Genomic DNA, 21,777 nt, shown 5'->3' on the forward strand with positions numbered 1-21,777 from the left:
ACGTATATGTATATCTCTTTTATATATACATTTTTAGCAAATTCCACCCGCTAGTGTGGAAAAATCGTGAAAACACTTGAATAAAACTTTTCTGTTTACCATCCGCTCGACCTAAAACTCTTTTTTTAAAGATCTTTATTTAAAACATTTAAGCGGTTTCTTACACATTTAAAAAACTTGCCCCTACTTAGTGGTAATGGGAGATTTGGTAGGCGACGTTTTGGTTTCGAACTCATATTCATTATAAATGCAATTTATTTAATAAGCCAGATTATGTTGTGGACCTTGTAAGCTGAGTTGAATTTTAAATTTATATTAAATTTATGGTTACAATCAACTGCTCATAGAAGCCACAGCAGCGAGGGGATATCAATAAATCATCGGCAGCAGAAAAACGAGGATTAACAAGGCAAGGGATGTCCTTTGCCGGGGAGCATCTGCTAGCCAGCTAACGAGTTTCTCTCCCACTCCAAAGAAAGTGTGAAAATGTCAGTGACAATGAGTTCGGAGTTGCATTTGCCAGGATCAAACGGACGTGTAGAAGTGGAGTTGGGGGCCGGGGTGGGTGTTGCAATATAATGCCAAACGGAAATGTTGTTTGTGGCATGGCGGCAAATTCATTGCCAACACATTTGTAAATACCAAATGTTTCAGCAAGCGCAGCAGCCGCAACAGCGCCAGGAAAACAACAATAATATCAACACCCCCTGGGCTTACGCAACAACAAAGGGCAGCAGCAGCAGAAGTGAAAACAATGGCAGCAGAAGCTGCAGCAGCAGCAGCAGCAGACCGCAAAATGTGTTGCATGCCCCCTGGCGCTGTTGTGGAGATGAAGTCGCCGGCTGGAGTCGGTTGCCGGCCCAGCCAGGCAGTCCTCGCAGACAAAAGGCAGCAAGTGCATTCATTCATTGGCAATAACAATCAAACTGCTGCTGGCACTTGGCTGCTGTTGCCGCTGCAGAAGCTGAAGCAGAGGAAATCTTTCCAGCCCGCCGAGCGACCCGTTCGCCGCAGTTCTTGTTGCGCATTTGCAATGCCATTCAACTTGTTTGTGCCGCCGACAACAGCAACAGTAACAGAAACCATAACAACAACAACAACACTGTCCAACATAACCATTCAATGTTGTTGACTCTAATATTTTGTTGTATCCCTTTCGTCTAATCGTCAAAGATATCGAAATAGTACTTGTGCACTGTGATTCAGCGGCGTTTTCCCTTATGTGGGAAAGGTAAACTTTAAACGGCGTTTTTTGATAAAGGTCATAAATTCTGTCGCTGCACCACAAGATAGTTGAATTTGGCACTACTTCGATTCCGCCTGAACTGCGGCTTTATAGTAGATTTACAATATTTGCTTTGTACAAGTCTGTTTACATATAACCCTAGCGATAAAGAGTTCAATCGCTTTAGTTTATTGGCCCCTGAGCAGCAACGACACGAACTCTCAGCTCTATTTACAATAAATATTTTATGTACGAGCATAACGATAATCATTTTCCGTCTTTGTGTATTTAAAGCGCATTGATAATGTACTTTTTATTATTTCACACTTTCACTTTAACGATTTTGATATGAAGCGACGAGCGCTCGAATGTGACTCAATATCGAAGTAGTAGAGGATATATCTGAAATAAATATAATTCAATGCCTCTGGCTATTTACGGAGACCTCAGTTTAGCTTAGTTATACTCGAAATAAAATTATTGAGCAAACGTTATAAATTCAAAACTCGATGAAATTCGCTGAAGAACAAATAAATTATAAACATGTGGTATATTTTAATACTACAAAGTGATTTTAAAAAAAAACTCCTCTTCCAATCGATTGGAATTATAGAAAATGTACGATAAAGCAGTCCGATTTTTAAGGATTGTGTATAGTATTTGTATAAATATCTTTCAAAAAAGTTGTTCTTATAATAGAGTAATTTTCGATCGATTCGATAGGTATGTGATATAAATGCCTGATTCGGACAATTACTGTCCCCAATGACAAAGATAGCCGTAAAAGTAAGAAACTAGACAGACAGACTCGGCTGTTAATAGTGCTCAAGAATATATATGATGTATGACCACTAAGTATACAACATAAATTATTTAATGAGAGAGAACTGAGAGTAAGCCAAAGCAGTTTCCTGTAGTGGGAGCGAAACATAAAAACAATGCCTTTCTATTACTCAAAGTGGCTCTCTAACTCTCATGTTCTCTGAGCAGGAGAGCGAGTATTAGATCCGAACAAAAACGAAGTAGACGGTGGACCTGATCCGCAGAATGTCTACCAATTTTTGTTCTAGCTGTCTAACCGTCTTCAGGGCAGTTACTTTACAAGTTTTGCTCTCCTTGACCTGGAGATCGAAGCAGCTTCGAAATTATATCTGGTTATTGTGGACTTAGTTCTAGTCAAGAGCATCGCAGCCTCATTATTCAGTAACCTTAATGACTCCTTCACTTACCCAATCCATTTGCATAACTTAGTTTGTGTGTACAAAAATACATATTATAATTTAAAAAGAAAATTTATACATGTTTATTTTCCCAATTTGTTGCATGGTATTTATTTTATTTTCCCAATTCTCTGCTTATATAACAGATGGTTAAGAGCAGAACCGTTGACAATAAGTCGCAGCTTGCCATCAAGTTAATCAATTACTACAAGCCGCAATAAATTTAACCGTTGCAGGCGCCATCAAAGCTGTTGATATCGATATCGGGTGATGGAATCAAAAGAAGCAGAGCGCCAGCTCTGTAAACAGAATGTCAACAGTTTAATAAATAAAATCAGTCAGCAGCACAACAGGCACAGATCCAGATCCCGAGCCAGAGCCAGAGCCAGAGCCAGATCCACGACCAGACCTCAAACTGAGACTGTTGGCAGGCGCGCGACCGCAATTAAAACAACAAACAAAAGCTATCTTTGGCACGCCGAAGATTAAATACCCTTGTGGACATATGGCTTAGAAGTTGGTAATTTGTGAGTTTGGTCAAGATATGCTAAAAAAACAGAACAATTTCCCATACCTAACTACTAACTTTTGACCGTTTCTTCCGATAGACTAGTGATAAAGAAGTTTGGTATTGATAAGAATTTGCTCACATTTGGGGAGCATATTAAAAATAATTAATCTAGAGTTTGGTTAAAATATTTTGAAGAACAAGAAAGTGGTTCAAACAATTATTTAATTTTTATATATAAATTAAATTCAATAAAATTGGTGCTCATCTGTGAAAGCACATTGAAAGAATATATGTCTCCTATATATCTCTCTCTCTATGTACACACTTAATGACAAAATGTTGATACCCTCTGCAAGGGCATAGAAAGCCACAGGCACGAAGCGCGACTGCAAGTGCGCGAGAGATTACTCCGATTCAGATTTAGAGTCAGAGTGAGAGGAGAGTCGGTGCTCGAATCAGAGTCAGTCACTCGATCAGACAGAGCACACGACGCTCCAAGGCTGCCGGCAACACATGTGGGCACATATCGAAAGAATCTTTGGCGTCGCGTTGCCATCCGCAGCGTCGTGTGCGACAGGAGCAGATTGTCGCGGTTGATCAGAATCAGAATCAGCGCCTGACATTTTGATATTTGAGTCTGCATTAAAAATATGATCGATTTATTATGCGACGGGCACCAACAGGCCCAGCGACAAAACATGGCCAAGTGCCGGCTCCGTTGGCTCTCGCCAGCTTCCTTCTGGCCCAGAGCATATGCGCGACATTGATTTTCGCGAAGTAATGAGGCAACTCATTAATCATTTTTTTAGTTGTGCATCGGCTGGGGGATTATGTTGCCAGCGTCGCAGCAGCAGCAGCAGCAGCAGCAGCAGCAGCGGCAGCAACAGCCGACGCCACTGACGGAATGCTGGCAGCATGTTGCGCATGCGGCCGACTGGCGGGAACAGCTGCAGCAGGCCAGGTCCCGGAACAAACTCTGTCTGCACTTGCATCGGCCCCGCCCCTCCCACAACCCCCTCACCAACCGACTGCACATGGGGTTCTGTTCGCGCACACTGCTTGATTTTGTTAACCTTTTGACCATTTGAAGTTATTTTTGTATGCTTTACTGCCAATTTGGTGGTCATTGGCCATTCACTTGACTTGCGCCTGTTGCTTGTCGGCCGTCGGTTGTCGGTTGTCTGCTTGTCGGTTGTCCGTTGTCTGCCGCTTGCCAGTTGCCAGTTGCCAATTGGCTGTTGCCTGTTGCTGCGGTTGCTCTTTTGGCACACAACGCACCATGCCTGACAGTTTGGCCGATTGCCTGGCCTCTACCTCTTGGTGTGCCACTGCCTCTGACTCTGTCGTGCGTTGCCGTCGCGGTCGCGGTCATCTCCTGGCTTGTGGCAAACACTTGCCTCACTTTGCACCGGCCTGGTAGAGTTCTAAGTGCTCTACAATACTTTTTCGGGGAATAGGGAGCTTGTATTTGCTAATCATATTAGTAAATGTATTACATAGACCCTACCAGAAATGGGTTAGATCAGCTTTAAATAAAATAAATACATCGCATAGCACTCTAGTCAACGCTGTTGATTTAATTAAAATATATATATTTTCATATATGCATATTCATGTTATATTATTTAATCAACTTATTCCTCTTTTTTCTAACTGGTCTTTGGATTGATATTGCCGTTGCTTTGTGATTTACCTGTGAGATTTTGCATTTGGCTTGTGTACGGGGTGCCACCAGGTGAACCAGGTGATGGTGTTACCTGCACTTGTCTCGCACAGTTGGCCAACTTGTAAGCTGTTGTTGTTGTTGCTGTTGTTGTTGTTGTTGTCGTTGTCTGTGGGGCCATTAGCCTTCGCTGCGAGCCACTCACAAGGCACACACGCACGCATTTTTCAAAAATCGCAATTCTAACAAAATTTCTTCATTTGCCGGCTGAACTTGTAGCTTGTTTGCAGTTGTTGGCAATTATTTATAGTTTCTGATGTATTCAATTTATTATGCAGATGTAGAAAGTTGCTAAATGCTTGATGTATGACTCTAACATATTGAGCGTAATCAGTTTTGCATAATTTAGCAAACAACTTGACGGAAATGCATTTACCTATGCACTTCTATAGCCATCATATTTTCAGCAATGTCTGGAAAGTCTGCCTAGTATAAACGCATAATTGGATATATAATATATGACACAGTTTTGGCAACTACACGAAGATCTGCAAACTTTCTATGCATATTGTTTCAGGTAGTTTGTGTATTAAATACTTTTTGGTTTATTTATATAATTTAAGTTGGATATTTCTAAGCATACTTTTGAAAAACTCAAATCTAATAAACTACACAATTGATTGTCAGGCTGGCACAATTTTAAATATTAATATTAGCTTACACTGTACTTATAGTTTATTGGAACGCAAATTTGTTGACTGATTTGAATTAGTAGATTACATACTAGTGTTTACCTGCTGCTGATAAGGTATTCACATTTTTGAGCACTTCCATTGGGCGGCGGGAGAATAGTTTGGACAGTTTGGAAAATTGAGCGCTAAATATTTCGACAATTTTGGGCCCTTCTTGAGGCAAGTATCCAAAAAAATATATAAAATATTTATCACAAAATATATTTGCAGCATTTAAAGCATGCTGTAAAGGGGCTGAAATTCGATAAATATCGATCACTTGGGCACATGTTGACTTATCGATAATTAAAAATAAACGTAGTCTGCGTGTGGTATACGAGAAATTATATATTCTAAAATAACTGGACTGATATTGCAGAACTGGAGTATATGCACATACTCTATGGGGCGGGAGATGCGACCATACACACATTTTCAAGAAACCTATATACCCATTTTTAATATTGACAGGGTATAATTAGCATAAAAATCTGTTCAATTAAATTTCTTTTACCCAAAAGAGGTCAAATGTATTTGAAGAAATTTGGGTTAGCATTTCCTCACGACTTCCCACGATAATTCATGTCATCGGCCAACACTTGATTTATGCACAATTTGTCTGCTTAAATCCTAAATCTAGACAGGTAAATATTATCAATATTCGCTTAAAGTTCATCACACTTTGATTGGTAATTAATTACGGCCACTGCAGCAAAACAAAAACCCAGTTGCAGCTCTGCGGCAAGTAATTATAAATAAATAACCAACCGAGACAACTTAATTTTGAAGGTTGCTGTGTCCGATCCCCCGATCAACATGCAATTTTCCATGTATTTAAGTTTAAAGGCCAGCACAAGAGGGGAAAATGGCAGCAAAAAGATTTTCTTATTTATTAAAATGTTTAAAATGGGTTGGCGGCAGCAGCAAAACAAAAAATAGATAAAAAATGGTTAGCCTGAAATCTATTAAGTAAACAAGCGCCGCTGACAGGTAACATAGATCGCCAGGCTAGCTGAGGCTATTAGAAAGCGATTAGATAGCGATACAGATACCAGATACAGATACAGATACAGATATGTAGATACACATACTCGTAGCACAGCCACAAGACATCCATACATATGTAATCCACGAGCTAAGACTGAACCAAACAATGTCTGGACAAGCCAAACAATGGCAGCTAAACATGGCAAGTTAACAGTTTAATTTTGCAGCGCCACAGACCCTGGCCAAAAACAAAAAACTGCCGCTACATGGCATACGATACGCGGATATTTGCTCCGTATCCGAAAGATACGTAACTAATGCATCGAGAGAAAAAGTGCGCTCAATCTCAGGACGAGACAAAAGCAAAGCAAAAACCCCAACTGCAGTTATCGCTCATTATGGATCTTGATCAATGTGCTGTTGTGTGAGGAGCGCTTTGGGCAATCGAAAAAACCGCAAGCCACGCACAGGAGTCCAGCACAAGACAAAGGAACTGGCTCCCTCAACCAGCCAACAAGTGTTGCCGCAACATGTTGCCAAAAAAACAATAAAAACAAAACCTAAGGCAATGAACGCAGCAGCGGCAACAATGAAGCCAAAGCTAAAACTAAAGCCCAGCTTCCGCCTCGCATCCTTTTGGGGCAATTTTGCATGCCAACTTAAGCATTAATAGGCTGAGACGCACTTTTTGGGGCGCTACCATAAATAAAGGAAATTCTGTTATCATTTTGCAGATGCTATATTAAGTTGCCTCAAAGCCCTTTTTCTTATGTTGCTTGTAAATTTAACATTCAACTGGCTCGACAGTCTATCCCTAGGTTTTCATCTTTACGCACTTATAGAAATATAGCAAAATATTTGTAAAGAAAAAAACTGCTCCGGTTTTATATTAAATATAAAGTTTTTATGTATAAGAGACGTATATATCTTAAACATACTCTTGTTGAGCATGCAAAAAAACCTATCTACAATATATATAAACCCTATAATATATAAACCCTAGAGCCTTTATTTGTAGCATTCATTGTTTTAATAAATGTTGCAAAGAAGGGCTGGTATGTAAAAATGTTTGTATCATTTTGCATAAACTATAGTTGCTGAGTTGTAAATGCTAAGAAACTTTTTCTAATGTCGGTTGTAAATTTTACATTCTTCTGGCTCGATTGTGTATACCCCAGGATTCTCTTGTTTAGACACTTGTTGCACAATATTTTTGAAGAAAAAGCTGCTACGATTTAATAAACATAATAATAAAATAAGTAATAATAATAAGAGTTGTGTATTTCCTAAATATTTGCTTGTTAAGATTGAACAAATTCCTACAACATTATAGATTATAGATCCTATATCTATCACTGCTTATGCTAATCAATTTTGAAATGTTCTCGATATCTTTTGAACAAATATATACATAAATTCAAAAATATTCAAAAAAAAAGTTTATTTTGTTATTTATGTAGCGCATCAGTCAGCACACATTTGCCCACACTTTTACCCAATTCATTATAATAACAAAACATTTAATTAACGCACCATTTATGGCGAGCTTCAAATCGATCGTCGCTCTGCTCGCTCGTGGTGCGTGCAACAAATAAAAAACGGACACAGCTGCGGTTTAGGCGGCATTTTAACTAAGACCACACAAACAACAAAAACACAAGATCTGAAAAACCGAAACCGCAAAAGTTGTTTTCCACTTTCCGGCCTTTTTTTCTTAAACGATGCACTTTCAGTGACCGTTTTGCTCAGTCTTTGTTTCAACAAAAATGACATTGAACCGAATGGTTTTTCTAGAGACTGGCCGAGATTGGTCCCGATCTGGCTGAGAAGGCATGCAGGTCGAGTTCTTAAAGTTATCAGACTTTGGCATTGGAACTGCAACGGAGTAAGATCAGTCAATATATCCACTATAAATGCAGAATTTTATCTAATGCATTGGCCAATTGCCACCCAAATTAGATGCCGCATATGCAAAGTAGTTTTCTATGTCGAATGTGCACATTTTCCACCCGATTTGGTGGCATTATGTCCCACATCTATGCCCATGCATACGCACATCTTGTGAGCTGTCAAACGGAACAATAATAATTTCCAAACAGAATGCAAGAAAACTTTGCTTCCAGTTGGCCGAAAAGCCGAAATGCAAAAGAAAACTTTTCGATTTACCGTTACCGGTTTATAACCCATCAATTATATTGTAATGATGTCTGCTGCTGCATCTTCGAAAATCATGGCTAGAACAACAACAACAATCACATGAAACGGCTAATATGAAGAGGAGTAAATACCCTTGCCGATTAGAAGATCGACGTATTCTTCCTATATGCGCAATGGGATATGGTATATCAATTTGATATGGTTTGCAAATATATAAGAAGTATAGTCAAGCTAGTAATATAAAATAATTAAAAGTAATTGCTAATGACATTAGCCATTGCATAAGAACATAATAGTTCTGCATAAAATATGATTTTGCAAATATGTTAGGAGAAAAGTGAAGCTAGTAATATGAAATAAATAAAATTAATTGCTAATGACATTAGCCAATTCATTAGAACATAATAGTTCTGCTTAAAATATGGTTTTGCAAATATGTCAGAAGAAAGTGAAGCTAGTAATATGAAATAATTAAAAGTGATTGCTAATGCTATTAGCCATTTCATTAGAGCATAATAGTTATACATAAAATATGTTAGCAGAACAGTGAAGCTAGTAATATAAAATAATAAAAAGTTATTGCTAATGACATTAGCCATTTCATTAGAACAGAATAGTTCTGCATAAAAACTATGTTAAAGAAGAACTTTACTATCGACGGATCATTTCTACGGGAGATATATAATATAGTGGCTCGATCCGACTTATGTCTGTAACAAACAAATGAAACTGTGCGAATTTCATGATGATGTCACATGACATGAAAGAATTAGAATACTCTTTGTAAGGGTATAAAAACAGCAGCAGCAGCAGCATCAACGAGGAGGCAACTGCTCATTATCAACGTCATCATTGGCGTGGCTGTGACTGCAACTGCGGCTGGGGCTGGGGCTGGAGCTAAAGTCGCATTAGAATGCCAGCCCATTCGGCAAATGGACAGCAGTCCAAAAGGAACACTACTTATAGAGCTGATGTGCATCTCGCCGCCGTTTAACGCAGCGGCTCTTTGGCACTCGGATTGCATTTGGCTGCAGCTGCTGTTGCGCAGCAGCATTTGCATTTGAATTCGCATTCGAGTGTCCACTAAATGTCAATTAAGTGGGTTTTACCACGGTTTGATTTGCCGGTTGCCAAGTGCCCAGCACAAGCACCCCGTTTACTGATCACTTCCAGCTCCAGCTCCGGCTCCACCTCCACCTCGCACTCCTCCTACACCCACTTGGCGACTTCTTGCGCTCCAACTGCGATTCCCACTTTGCCCATACAAATACATAACATAATAGCAATAACAATAATGTGCACACAATGCTGCTGTCTGAAGTGGACACCCTGGCCTAGTCGGACCTGGTCTGTTGGCCTGTTGAACATCATGTTGGTCATCATCTACGGCAGAGGAGCGCATGTGTGAGCCTCTCCCAGTTATTGCACATGACCATTGGCGGCTCCCTTTGTCCTTTGGCGTGACGCATGCGTAACGTTCGATTTGATTCAATTAATGGATGGGAATTGTCTGTACGTGTTTTCTATGAGCACATTTCAAGCTCCCAGCTTTGAGAGATCAGGTCGAGATGGAGATGGAGCAGCAGTTCGAGTGCTACGTAAATATCATCATCTTATGTGATAATATGGAAAGCTCTGTGCAACCATAAATTTTATTTACTTTAATATACATTTGTGCTTTTTCCCTTTACTAGAAGATATTCAGATTAAATATAGTCCTTAGCCTTCTTGGGAGCTTAACAAAATATTATTTATTTTAATGCTGTTGTTTCAGTTGGTATATAGGAATCATAAAGATTCTATTTAAATACCAATTTTTCACTCACTTTAATTATTGCACACCGATGTGTTACATAATAACTCACGAATACATAGTTTCAATATCAATAAAATTGAATGCGAACCTGTTTTCCTGGTCGCAACACGTAAGCATGTAGTACTTAGTTGAGTGCTCCTCAGCACTTGAATAACTCAGAGTCATAAAGAGATCGTCACGGCGAATACCAACAAATACCCCATCGATGTCAGTTGCGTTAGAGACAATTACTTTCAAATAAATTGAATGCTAACGACGAGTCATTTCTCGTATCGATTGCGATTGCAACATTGCGGCATAAGATTCGATGCCGATGCCGATGCCGGACGAGTCAGAAATCAATTAAAACTTTCTTAATTAATAATGCCTAATGAGAGTGTTGCTAGCAATTGAGTATGCAAATCGGTAACATCAGGTTATATCAATGTCTAACGTTCAGGCTGGCGTATTTAACCCAGGCAGCTGCCGTCATGAAATCGAAATCATTTTAATTGCAAAGCCAGTCGAAGAGCACTCGAGTCTTAAGCAGAAATCAAAATCAAAATCACAATCATTTAGCAGCTTTTTATGCACATGCATGCTCCTAATCGTTGTTCAACATCATCGTCGTCGTGATGATCATCATAACTGAGCTGGAGCTGCGCTCTGGAGAAGCACATGCATCATGCACAACAAGGCTAACGTTTTTAATTGTTGACAAAGTCTGCTGCCAACGCCAACTGCAATTGCTAATATTATGCACCAACGACAACAACAACGACAACAACAACCATTGCAGCTGTAAACGTTTATTGTTGCTGGAATCATCTAAACAGCTTGGCAAAATTATAAATAATTGCGCACTTGACAAAGAAAGCCAAATCGGGTGTGCCCGACCAGAAGATACCCTGACCCCAGCGACGAGCTGACATTACAATCATTCTAGCTTTCTTATATGCATACTCGAAATACACATAGATACACACACGCACGCCACGCCTCTTACCCTAGCTCCACAATTTGCGAAATGTGATCTTGAATAACTTCTGTGTTTATTGGCCGATCTTTATACAATTTTCATAGCCTGATTATGGCACCAAAAAGCGTGTATATATTTAAGATTTAAGCTGTTCCTTGTGTTCATATACCAAAAATATAAGCTCTTCCTTAAAATATTATATATATTTCTCGATTTTGTGGTGAAGAAAGGAAGGTATAAAAAAAAGGAATACCATACGTGAGCCAATGTTAATGCCAAATTTCGTGAATCTAGAGCTTATAATTTTCCAGTTATGCATTAAAAAACATAGTCTCAATATGGATATTTATCGCCAATATGGAAATGGGAGTAGTTGTAAAAAAGGATAACATCGTTCTGCATGCCTTTAGCTTTCATTCAGACGTACATAACCAAACCAGCTCAGCTCATCACCCTAACTTAAAATACTAGCGGGTATGCCCTGGCCTTGCCCGTGGCAGGTATAAAATAAATTCTCTCAAAGATCTTTAAAAATGAGTTTGAAACCGATCGGTCGATAAACAAAAAACTTTCATACAACCGTTTTCCGCCAATTTACCAGGCATTCATTAAGTTCTTCTGTAGAGCTTCGAAAATAAATTTAATGCTGAACCGAAACCCCGTCTTAACGTGCACCTTTAACACATAAGGTAATTACAGTGAAAAGTTCCAATCAGTCAGTCAGTCAGCCAGGATAAACAGTTTTATACTTATATAGGGATGTATATTGTATGGGAGATGCTTCCTTCTGCCTGTTACATACACATTTACCAAAGCCTTATACCTTGCTTACCCATTTTCAATGGGTATAAGTATGAGGGATACTAAGAAGCTATAATCCGGGCATTTAGTTTTGAATATTATGATTATGAGCTGTTAGTTTTAATAAGACAAAACGCGATTTTCCATGTCATGTTTAGTACTTAAACCTAGTATTAAAGGGCAAAGTCTATAAAATGTATTAGCATACAATAGACTTGCAAACAATTCATCTCTAATAAAGAAATTTAAATACGTTAATAGCATTGAATTCACATTACAAATAGTAAAATTAAATAATTAAAACTTTTAATTATTTTTTTAATTAGAATCTTTTCTAATATTATGTTTTTATTGACTCAGCTTAACGGTGTAAATAGACTGTTGTATTTATTTAAATTAATTTAAGCTATAAAATATGAGGATGACTAAGTTATCTTATTTTATAAAATGGGAGAAAGAAGCGTCAGCTTGCGCAAGGTTGTCTAAGGCCTAAACCAAGTTAAAGCCTTCTAAGCCTACTTTTAAACTTTTAAATAAATAGTTTTCATAACGGAAAAAAATAATTGAATATGATTTTCTTAAGATTTGGATGTGATTTTATTTTGCTTTCAGCGACTTTCGTTTTATTTTTGCCAACTCATCTTCCCAGCTCGTTTTATTCTTTTGCCTAGACCTCCCCAAAGTTAAAGTCCAAAGTGTTGTTTGAAAATGCACAATTTAGAGGCAATTTGCTAAAATATTTCACATTGCTTTTGGGCTGTTGGCAGCTCAATTGTTGCTGCCAGAGAGCAACAACAGCAACAGTTGCAATTGCCACAAGAGGCAAGCACTCAGTGCGGGCCACATGTGTGATCACAATAGCGTGACTTTGTCGAGGAACGCAAGAAAATACTGCAAAAGTGAAGGTTGTGCAGCAGCCAAGGTGGGAAAAGCTGAAAAGCTGAAAAGCTGAAAAGCCGACTGCGATGACAACGTTGACAACCGACAACGACGTTGGTGGGTACAACAATTAATGCTCTAATAAAGCCAAAGAAAACATGCAGAAGCAGAAGCAGAGGCTGAAGCTGGGACTGGGGCTGGGGCAGATGAAGCCCCAGCAGCGCTTGGATCTTGGGACGATCTGCAGGCAGTCGCTGAGTGCAGTTCCGTTAATAATGTTGTCAAAACGCGATGCGTTGATAAGCGCACTTGTTTTGACGCTATATTATGTGGGCGTGGTTAGCGCCGATGATCGACGTGAATTTGTGACATTGGGCGTGAAGGAGAGCAGGCGTGGCAGCGCCACGAGATCAGCACAACGATTTGGTGGCATGGCCATCGATGGCATTGGATACCACTACACGCTGCGCTATCAGCCGGGCAGTCGGCCGCAAAGCTTTGCACAACAAGAGGAACAGGAGATGACCATGGCTCCGCCGATGCCGCCAGCAATGACAGAGATGCCGTCTGCGCCGACCGAGCCCGCCGCCGAGGTACCCGATGAGCCCGAGCCAACGATACCAATGCGACCGACTTCGATGGAACCTCCACCAGAGTCACCTGAAACATCACCCATACCCACACCCAACGGCACGGATATGATGCCTAGCCCGATGCCAACGCGAAGACCTTCGGTGAGACCTTCGACGAGACCTTCTGTGCCGCCCACTCCCTCCAGCACGCGCACATCCATTATGCAGCCGCAGAGCTTTTCCAGCAAATTGGCAAACAAGCTGAAGCAGTTTATCTACGGCTCGCCGATCAAGGCGAATCTCATACTGAAACAATCCGGCGCACCCAAGCCCAAGGGCAAGGGTTTCCTTAGTCTCTTCGAGGTGATCAAGTTTCCCAACACCAAGTGCTCCGTCTCAATGGGCGACATACGCATCGTGGAGGGTGTCTGCTATCACGAATTCGAATGCAAGAGTTTGGGTGGCATACCCACCGAGAGCTGTGCCGAGGGTGTTGGCGCCTGCTGCATCTGTGAGTATAGCTACCCGCCAAGCTGAAAACATAAAGAGATCAAGTGATCATGTATTCGCTTGTGGTTTATCAAGTGCCCAGACCTAACTGCTTTCCTTTTCAGTTGTTAACGGCTGCGGTGATGTTACCAGCCAGCAGACCGTGTACTTCGAGAGTCCCAACTATCCGCAGGCGGTGCGTGAATCCATGATTTGTGTACTCACTATTAATGTGAGAAAGGGCGTGCAGCAGCTGCGTCTGGATTTCCAAATGTTCGAGGTACGATTAATTATATAACAGTTGCTTTTTAGTTAGGCTTTAAATTGGATATTTCTTAGCAATTTTAATACCCAGTGAAACAGATAACTGTAATGGGTATTATAAGAGGTTGTGAATTAGTATATGTAAATATATTCCTATTCATGACGGACTGAGTAGAGCCATGTTTGTTGTCTGTTGCTCGAGAATATGAGTTATTGTACAGCATAGTTCCCTAGTTTCAGCAAAATCGATCAATATCGATTAACAAACAAGTTTCCCAATAAATTAGTATATGTTAATATATTCCTATTTATGACGGACTGAGTTGATCCATGTATGTTGTCTGTTTTTCATTCTGTCTGTGTGAAGGCGCGAGAATATAGGTTATTGTACAGCATAGTTTCCTAGTTTCGGCAAAATCGATTAATATCGATTAATAAACTAATGCTAATTTTGACTCTATAAAGTAATCAGCGATAAACATAAAAGTCGTATGTGTCAGACGACGTTTTGAACCGGGTATCTGCTAATCAGCCACTTACGACTAGAGAAGCTTGACATGGATATGTTTCTGTTATATTTTAATCGATGTTTAATTTAATAAAGAATACCTTTCTGATTTTTCAGCTTAGTCGACCCACAAATGGTGATTGTATAGATGATCAGTTCATCATATCTGGACACAATGCCAATTTCCATATACCCATACTCTGTGGTATTAATACTGGCCAACATAGTGAGTATTGGCGGGCTAAGAGTGGATTATTTACTTTTCTCTCCACGTCTATCCCTCAGTTTATGTGCATGTCGGCGACTCCAACGAGAGCAAGGTATATCTGTCGGTGTTTGTCAGGGTCTCGAGCGGTAGCCGATCGTTTAATATCATGATCCGTCAAATTGAAGATGAGCTCGCGCCCGATAATTGCCTGCAATATTTCACAGACGGCGAGGGTATTATCAAGTCGTTCAACTACGATGTGGCTGGCAGCATTGTGGAGAATCGCGAGGCCACTTACCTGGTAATAAAATGCATCATCAAATCATAAACAAATCGGGTATAAAAAAGCTCCCATCTTTTGTAGAACAATCTCAACTATGCAGTATGCTTGGCACGCTCCAAAAATGTGTGCAGCATCAGGTACATAACCGAGCAGCTGGGCGGAGATCAGCCCGACTTTCAGCTGATCAACAAGGATGAGGGTACGTTAAAATGATCTGAAAGATTCTGATTCCACATTTCTAGAGCCATTTCTTTGACAGCCGAAAACGATCTGGTGGCCAGTGGCCAGGCAGGCGCTGGCATCTTCAATTGCCCGGACGACTTCATAGCCGTCAACTCGGTGCGACTGTGCGGGGAGCGGCTAAACGATGGCACCGAGAACGAGGATTACACCATGCACGCTGTGGTGAGGGATATAGCCGCCGGTCCCATTGTGCTGCCCTTTCGCACCGATGCCGAATATGTGGGTCGCGGCTTTCGTCTGGTCTACAGGCAGGAGCTGTGTGTCTGACATGGATGCAGCTCGATTACCTGTCCTCTGCTGAGCTGTGCTGTGGTTACGGTTACGATTACGTTTACCTTTACTGTTGCAGTTACCTTTACTGTTACTGTTACTGCTCGTAGTTCATAGACAGCATATGCGGTTGTTTGCATTAAATTTTGGAATATGTTACGCTTCAGTCGAAATCTCGAATCGACTGCAGGGCCTTTCTGGTTGCTATGGGAAAACTTGACATGCATGCGACCATTTCCGTTGCCAGTTCCCAGTTCCCAGTGCCGTGTGTTAATGTGTTTTATGTATTTCAGCGTTTTGGTGGCTTAGTTTTGGCGCCGCCCACCCGCCGACTGGGCGGTCTGCAAGTTCGTAGTTCACAGTCGGTTGGCGTTGGTGTCGGTTGACAGGTTTATTTACAGATTTTCATATCTCTCGCCTTGCCGAAACTATGACGAAATCTATAACTTGCCGCATCGTCGTCGTCGTCGTCGTTCAAGTTGACGTTGAAGTTCGAGTCGAAGTGGAAGTCCAAGTCGAAGTCGAAGTCTTTGGCGAGCTCGTTGCCAGGGCCGCTGTCGTGTTGGTTTCTATGCTTAAATTTGTAATAAATTTGATTTTTTCCTTTCGATTGCGAATTTTCATTGTTCCTTTTGGCCGTCGTATGATAAAGTCACAATTAACCCACGCCTTTTTCGTAGCGGTACTCTTACATATATTTGCATATCATTTTGATTGTTTGGATCGCTGTCTGCGCCGCTGACATGGTGATGACTAAAAGTGTGCACCACCACCACCACCATCATCACCATCACCACCAGCAACAACAACCCGCTGGAGCAGGCAGTAATCATAAAGCAGACAACAACAAATATCGCATGCAACGTTTTGTATTTGAAGTTTGTCATCAAATGACGTCTGAAGCCTTGGACAGGGCGCCACGAGGCACAGTGGCACGATTTTAGGTTTCATTTTTATATTAAACTAAGTCTTAAGAATAAGAAGATTTTTTGGCGAGTAACAGTGCGGCTTAATTATGGGTAAACATGGGAATCTTAGCTACGAATGGAATCCTTATGTAGAGCTGATCTCCCGTCAAATTCATTTTGACTTTTGCTGAAGAATTGTCTCTTTGTCGCAATAATGAAGCAGCGCATGAGGATATATCTTTGTGCTCCATATGGATATATATACTGATCTAGCTCCCTTAAGTATCAGAATCGAAACAAAAAAAAAAAAAAAATAGTAATAATAAAGAGTTGGTTATTATTATTTTATATAAAATATATATTCAATTAAATATTATTACATTTAAAAATCGTTCAACATTAATCTACCGATAATAATATAATGCAATTAATATTAAGTACATTAACATATTATGTTTATATTTTTGGCTTTGCATTCCACAGTGACAGCAAAGCTCTAGCATAAATAAATAAAACCGTAAAGTCGAAAAGTATAAAATAAAAATCCCTTCAGGGCGTAACGTGCACTACATTAGAAATTGAAAATCCACCGACACCGCCGACGATATGGCTTTTGGAGCCGGCCAAAATGGAAAACATGAGAATCTTTTGCCATGCCATGCAGAGTCGCGGTTGTCGGTTGATGGAAATTAGAAATACAGCCAAATTTTGAGGAGAGGTTTTTGAGGTTGGCTGAGAGGAGCCCAACGTGCCTGGCAACGCCTTTTGTCACAGTTGCGACTCGTCGCTGTTGGGGGTGTGCGATGGCGAGATCTGTGGCAACATTTCAGCATTTGCATAAGTTAATCAATTCGCAATGAGGCAAAAGGTGAAAACGATGCAATTGCCGGCTTATCAGATCGCAGATCGCAAATCGCAAATCGCACTGTTAACTGTCAGCAATCAAGCCAAATGAATGCTGAAAATGGCCGTCGAATCGGCAATCGCTTCATGTCTTTTAATTGTCCACACCCCCCTCTATAAAGACAACAAAAACAACAACAACAACAACAACAACAACAATGACAATGGGGACCCACAACGGGCACAATATGTCCACCGCAATCGCTGCTGGCGGTCAGTTAAAGCCATTTTAAGCGGCATACCAGAGATCACAATCGCAACAACAACAAAATAAAACGTTTAAACGTTAAGGAAAAATGCCAATAAATTTTTGACAAGACATTATACAAATGCTAACTTTATTAAACGGCGTTGCGGCACGGCGGTGTTATGGGACCACCGCATGGATTTTAATTGCCAGGTTATTGATTTAAAATACAGCCAAAGTTGCTGCCAACTTGTTTTTGGCTTAATAAAGCGATCAGCTGGCCGTTTATTTGCCTGATCTGTTGTCCGTAGAGATGGGAGCGTGTCTCATTTTCTTCCCTCAATGTTATACGAGAAACATCGTAATCAGAAGCGAGACTTGCAAACTCAATGGTAATTCTTTTCTTAACTGAAAATGCTATTGTGAAATTTCATAGTCAATTTGTTTGACTGTTTTGTATAATATGCCTCTAGAGAGTAGTGTACACATATGTCTAGCTGGCAGAACAGGTGTATCCAATCCGATAGAGTTAAAATATTCCTTGTCAGTATCAGCAGCTAACTCGATCTCATCATGTTCGTCATTATGTCGTTTTTTAAAAATCTTTCTTTATTGATTTGCAATTATATTCATTTTTATTTATCATTATTCATTAAAAGGTATCGAATTTGACAAGTGGATTTTCTTTTATTCTGTAGCTTAGCTTTAGAAATACAGTTTAATGATACACATACTAATCTGAGACTCCCAGCTCCGTAATGCCTGTAATAGAAAGAGGCACCTGAACATACACATATACATATTCATCACAATAATTTGAAACACTAGGACAGACGGGCTTGTCTCTATAGACAATGGCTTTTGATACTGATTAAGCGTTTATATAATTTCTGATGTACGAGAAGTCTCTTCTTTAACCAACACATTTAGTGAATTTCCAAATAACTAAAAACATTATAAATATATCTATAAATATCGATATTTTAATTCATTTTCATATATTCGTTGAGAGTCCAGTCTATAGTGTCGATGCGCTTAACATCCGCACACAAGATCACGCACGAAAATTGATTTTATTTTAAACAGTGAACACGTGAGATTTTTCGTGTCACGAAAGAGAGCGACACAGGCTGAGCTCTAGCTACGTGTGATCTTTGTTGTTGTTGTTGATTATCTTTTGGCCATCTAATGAAGCAATTTTCATACCTGCTGCATTTTTGCGTTACTCGTCTGCAATTAATTTATTTGACTGGTTGGCAGTTGATCATTTGGCCCCGACTTCGACTTGTGATGGGCCTTTAAGCGGCATGGGGTCCTCGATGCAGAGGCGCATTTTTGCATTTTGCATTTTGCATCGACTGCGTCGTTCGACTGATTGGGCCCAGGGACTTGAGTTCGAATTCCCTGGACCAGTGGATCTATAAAATGTTGGCAGTCCATCGTAATTCAAAGTAATTAGTCATTGCAAACTAATGAAATGTCTGTAGCCTGGTAATGAGAATGCTTGGGCAGCAGCAAGGCATTTAAAAGATTGATGGAACGATTGAGTTAAGGGAAAATCATTTTGCTATGCAATCAATCACTAAAACTAAATATAACTTTTCTTTGAAGCCAAAAATAGTTTTCCTTTGAACAATAAATATTATGACTTAAATATGAATTAATGTTACTAATCGGATCATCGTATTATATAGCTGCCCAAGAAAAGTATCTAGCAAAAATTAAAATTTTAATTTTAAAATCAGAAGCTTTTTGATATGCCATACCTTTGTTTTTTTTCATTTTTTAGGTATTTTTGTTTAAGTTATTATGAAGAGACATTAGCGAGGCGATCGAGGCAGCATATTGGCATATATTCAATAACATTCTCATATATTATTAGACAGGGAATATAATTGCTTCTACAATTGCCAGCTTGTCAAAATAGCCAATGGCTGACACCTGATCCCCCAGGGCAAACGTGTGGGAAATTTGCGATGCATTATTATAAGCCTGGCTTTCAGTACTGGGTAACTAACTGACACCAAGACCATCAAGCAGCGATTTTATGATTCACGCTTGCATTAAAACCTCATCAAACTGGGGTAACAAATCGCGCAAAAGTCTATGAAACAAAAGCCAAAAGCTTAACTACCCAAGTAGTAAGAAATGCCGGCAGCTTGTGGAGCCGTGAACTGCGGGCGCGGGACAAAGCCCAGGACTGGGACGGAGCGACGATCTGTTCGTCGGCTGAATACAAAACAACGGACTGTGCGCAACTTCACGCCGTAATTAAACTGTCTTCGGTTGTGTTGTGTTGTACAAGCGTTCAAGCATTAAGCCGTCCAAAATTCAACCAGTGCCATTTTAAGTTTCATTTATTTTTCATACTAGCTCCGCACACTTTATTCCTCTTGTACCTTATACCTTATACCTCGTATATATGTGTGTATTTTGGTTTTCACACTATTTTCTACAAATTTAACGATTCTGTTCGACTCAATGCGATGCCGTGATTTTTATTGCCGCACTTTTAGCACTATTTTGAAGTCCGAGCGGGCCCTCTTTCAGTGGACTTATTGCTCACCTATTTATTTGCATGTGCACAAAATAAAGCAAATAGGAACAGCATACGATCTCGACTAGAATATACCCTGTAGCAAGCTGTTCAGTAAGCAATATCTTGCACAGGAGTACATAGATGTTTACATTTGTACACATATTCGGTTTTATTCTGCATATATTTTTGCTACATAAATTAACTTTGGCCCACATTAAAATACCCTAATTTCGCATGCCCATGGTTGCAGGGTATACAAATTAAGCGTGTTAGCCGCTGCTGAACCTACGATGGGAATTAGCACATGTGAGACTTTTTTCGTCTACCTTTAAAGGCTTGGCCTGGGCATTGTTTTATGCTTGAATTATTGAAAAAATTGAAATTATCTTAAACCCAAAGCGGCGGTAGAGCCTGCTATTAAAACAAATTCTAAGAAGTTGTGAAAAATGTTTCAAATTGAAATTCATTATGCACAAAAATATAATATAAGTGCGAGAATTTCTAATATTATTATGTATATCCTTCTTATATACATAATAACAAAACTTGATTGGTTTAAAACTGAGATCCTCATATTTTTAGAGCCATGTTTAAGAAATTTGTCAAGAACATGTGCAATTCGGATTGAACCTGATTACAAAGTTCTTATTAGGCGTCACATCATTTTGTATTATAGTTATGAATAAAGTTTTTTTAATTCGTGAGATTTATTTATAATCTCTTTATCATTTCCTGCGCGTCTTTCGAGTGCTTTCTCACATAATCACACTTAATCGTTGATTCAGGTTTTGAAGAATTTGAATAACCCTCGTTTACATACACACAACACACACTCGCACACACACGCACCCATATTAATCGCACACTTTCATGTGCATTCATCAAAATTTCAACACTCAACCAAAAAAGGAGCCTTTCGCAAAATTTGCTTGTTGCTGGGGCGCCAGAATGCATTGCATGTAAGAGATCTTGGCCAAGTGGCAGGCGAGCGACACCGAGCCGAGACGAGAATGGAGCGATAAAAGCGGGCTGCCATGGACAAGAGCCAGACTGGGTGAAAATGGAGAGGAAGTGGGTACTGGCTGTGGCACTGATGGCACAAAAAGGTGCATAAATCGCGTGAAAAATGTGAAAGAAAAAAGCATTTTGACACCAAAGCAAAAGGTGGCTGTTAACTGGCAGTGCGTTAAAACACGTTGACTAGATGATGATTATGAATATGAAAAATTAATGATAGTCACAGCATGGCAACAGTTGCACGCACATTCACAGCAGACGATGCGAATGCACAGATTAAGTATACGCAGCGTTTGCCCACTTGGACAGCCTGGCCAACTCGGCTTGTCAGCGTCAATTGCGCAGCGGTTATCCGTTAGAGTTTACACATAGGAAGAGTCAAAGAGGGAGAGGAGAGATCGAGAGAGAGAGAATGAGAGAGATAGAGAGGACTGCTGG

General features: G+C 40.0%; 1 protein-coding gene across 1 annotated transcript; it reads left to right on the forward strand.

Moving 5' to 3' along the window:
• The first annotated feature begins 13,217 nt into the window (after window positions 1-13,217).
• LOC135436670 (uncharacterized) lies at window positions 13,218-15,938 on the forward strand. Its single transcript, XM_064694353.1, has 6 exons — window positions 13,218-14,031; window positions 14,135-14,289; window positions 14,899-15,007; window positions 15,067-15,290; window positions 15,354-15,471; window positions 15,532-15,938. The coding sequence occupies exons 1-6, from the start codon at window positions 13,224-13,226 to the stop codon at window positions 15,780-15,782; spliced, it is 1,665 nt and encodes a 554-aa protein (XP_064550423.1). The 5' UTR covers window positions 13,218-13,223; the 3' UTR covers window positions 15,783-15,938.
• Window positions 15,939-21,777: the final 5,839 nt, after the last annotated feature.

The sequence above is a fragment of the Drosophila montana genome, unplaced genomic scaffold (assembly GCF_035044405.1).
Source record: "Drosophila montana isolate Dmon_TW-CO22-7 unplaced genomic scaffold, ASM3504440v1 contig_3733_1, whole genome shotgun sequence".
Classification (NCBI taxonomy): Eukaryota; Metazoa; Arthropoda; class Insecta; order Diptera; family Drosophilidae; genus Drosophila; species Drosophila montana.

What these genes read in the sequence shown, in the direction of transcription:
- LOC135436670 (XM_064694353.1), top strand. Translation starts at nt 13,224, where the DNA reads ATGTTGTCAAAACGCGATGCGTTGATAAGCGCACTTGTTTTGACGCTA. An exon ending in TGTTGGCGCCTGCTGCATCT is followed by an intron (nt 14,032 to 14,134) that starts GTGAGTATAGCT and finishes TTTCCTTTTCAG; the next exon opens with TTGTTAACGGCTGCGGTGAT. An exon ending in TATTAATACTGGCCAACATA is followed by an intron (nt 15,008 to 15,066) that starts GTGAGTATTGGC and finishes TCTATCCCTCAG; the next exon opens with TTTATGTGCATGTCGGCGAC.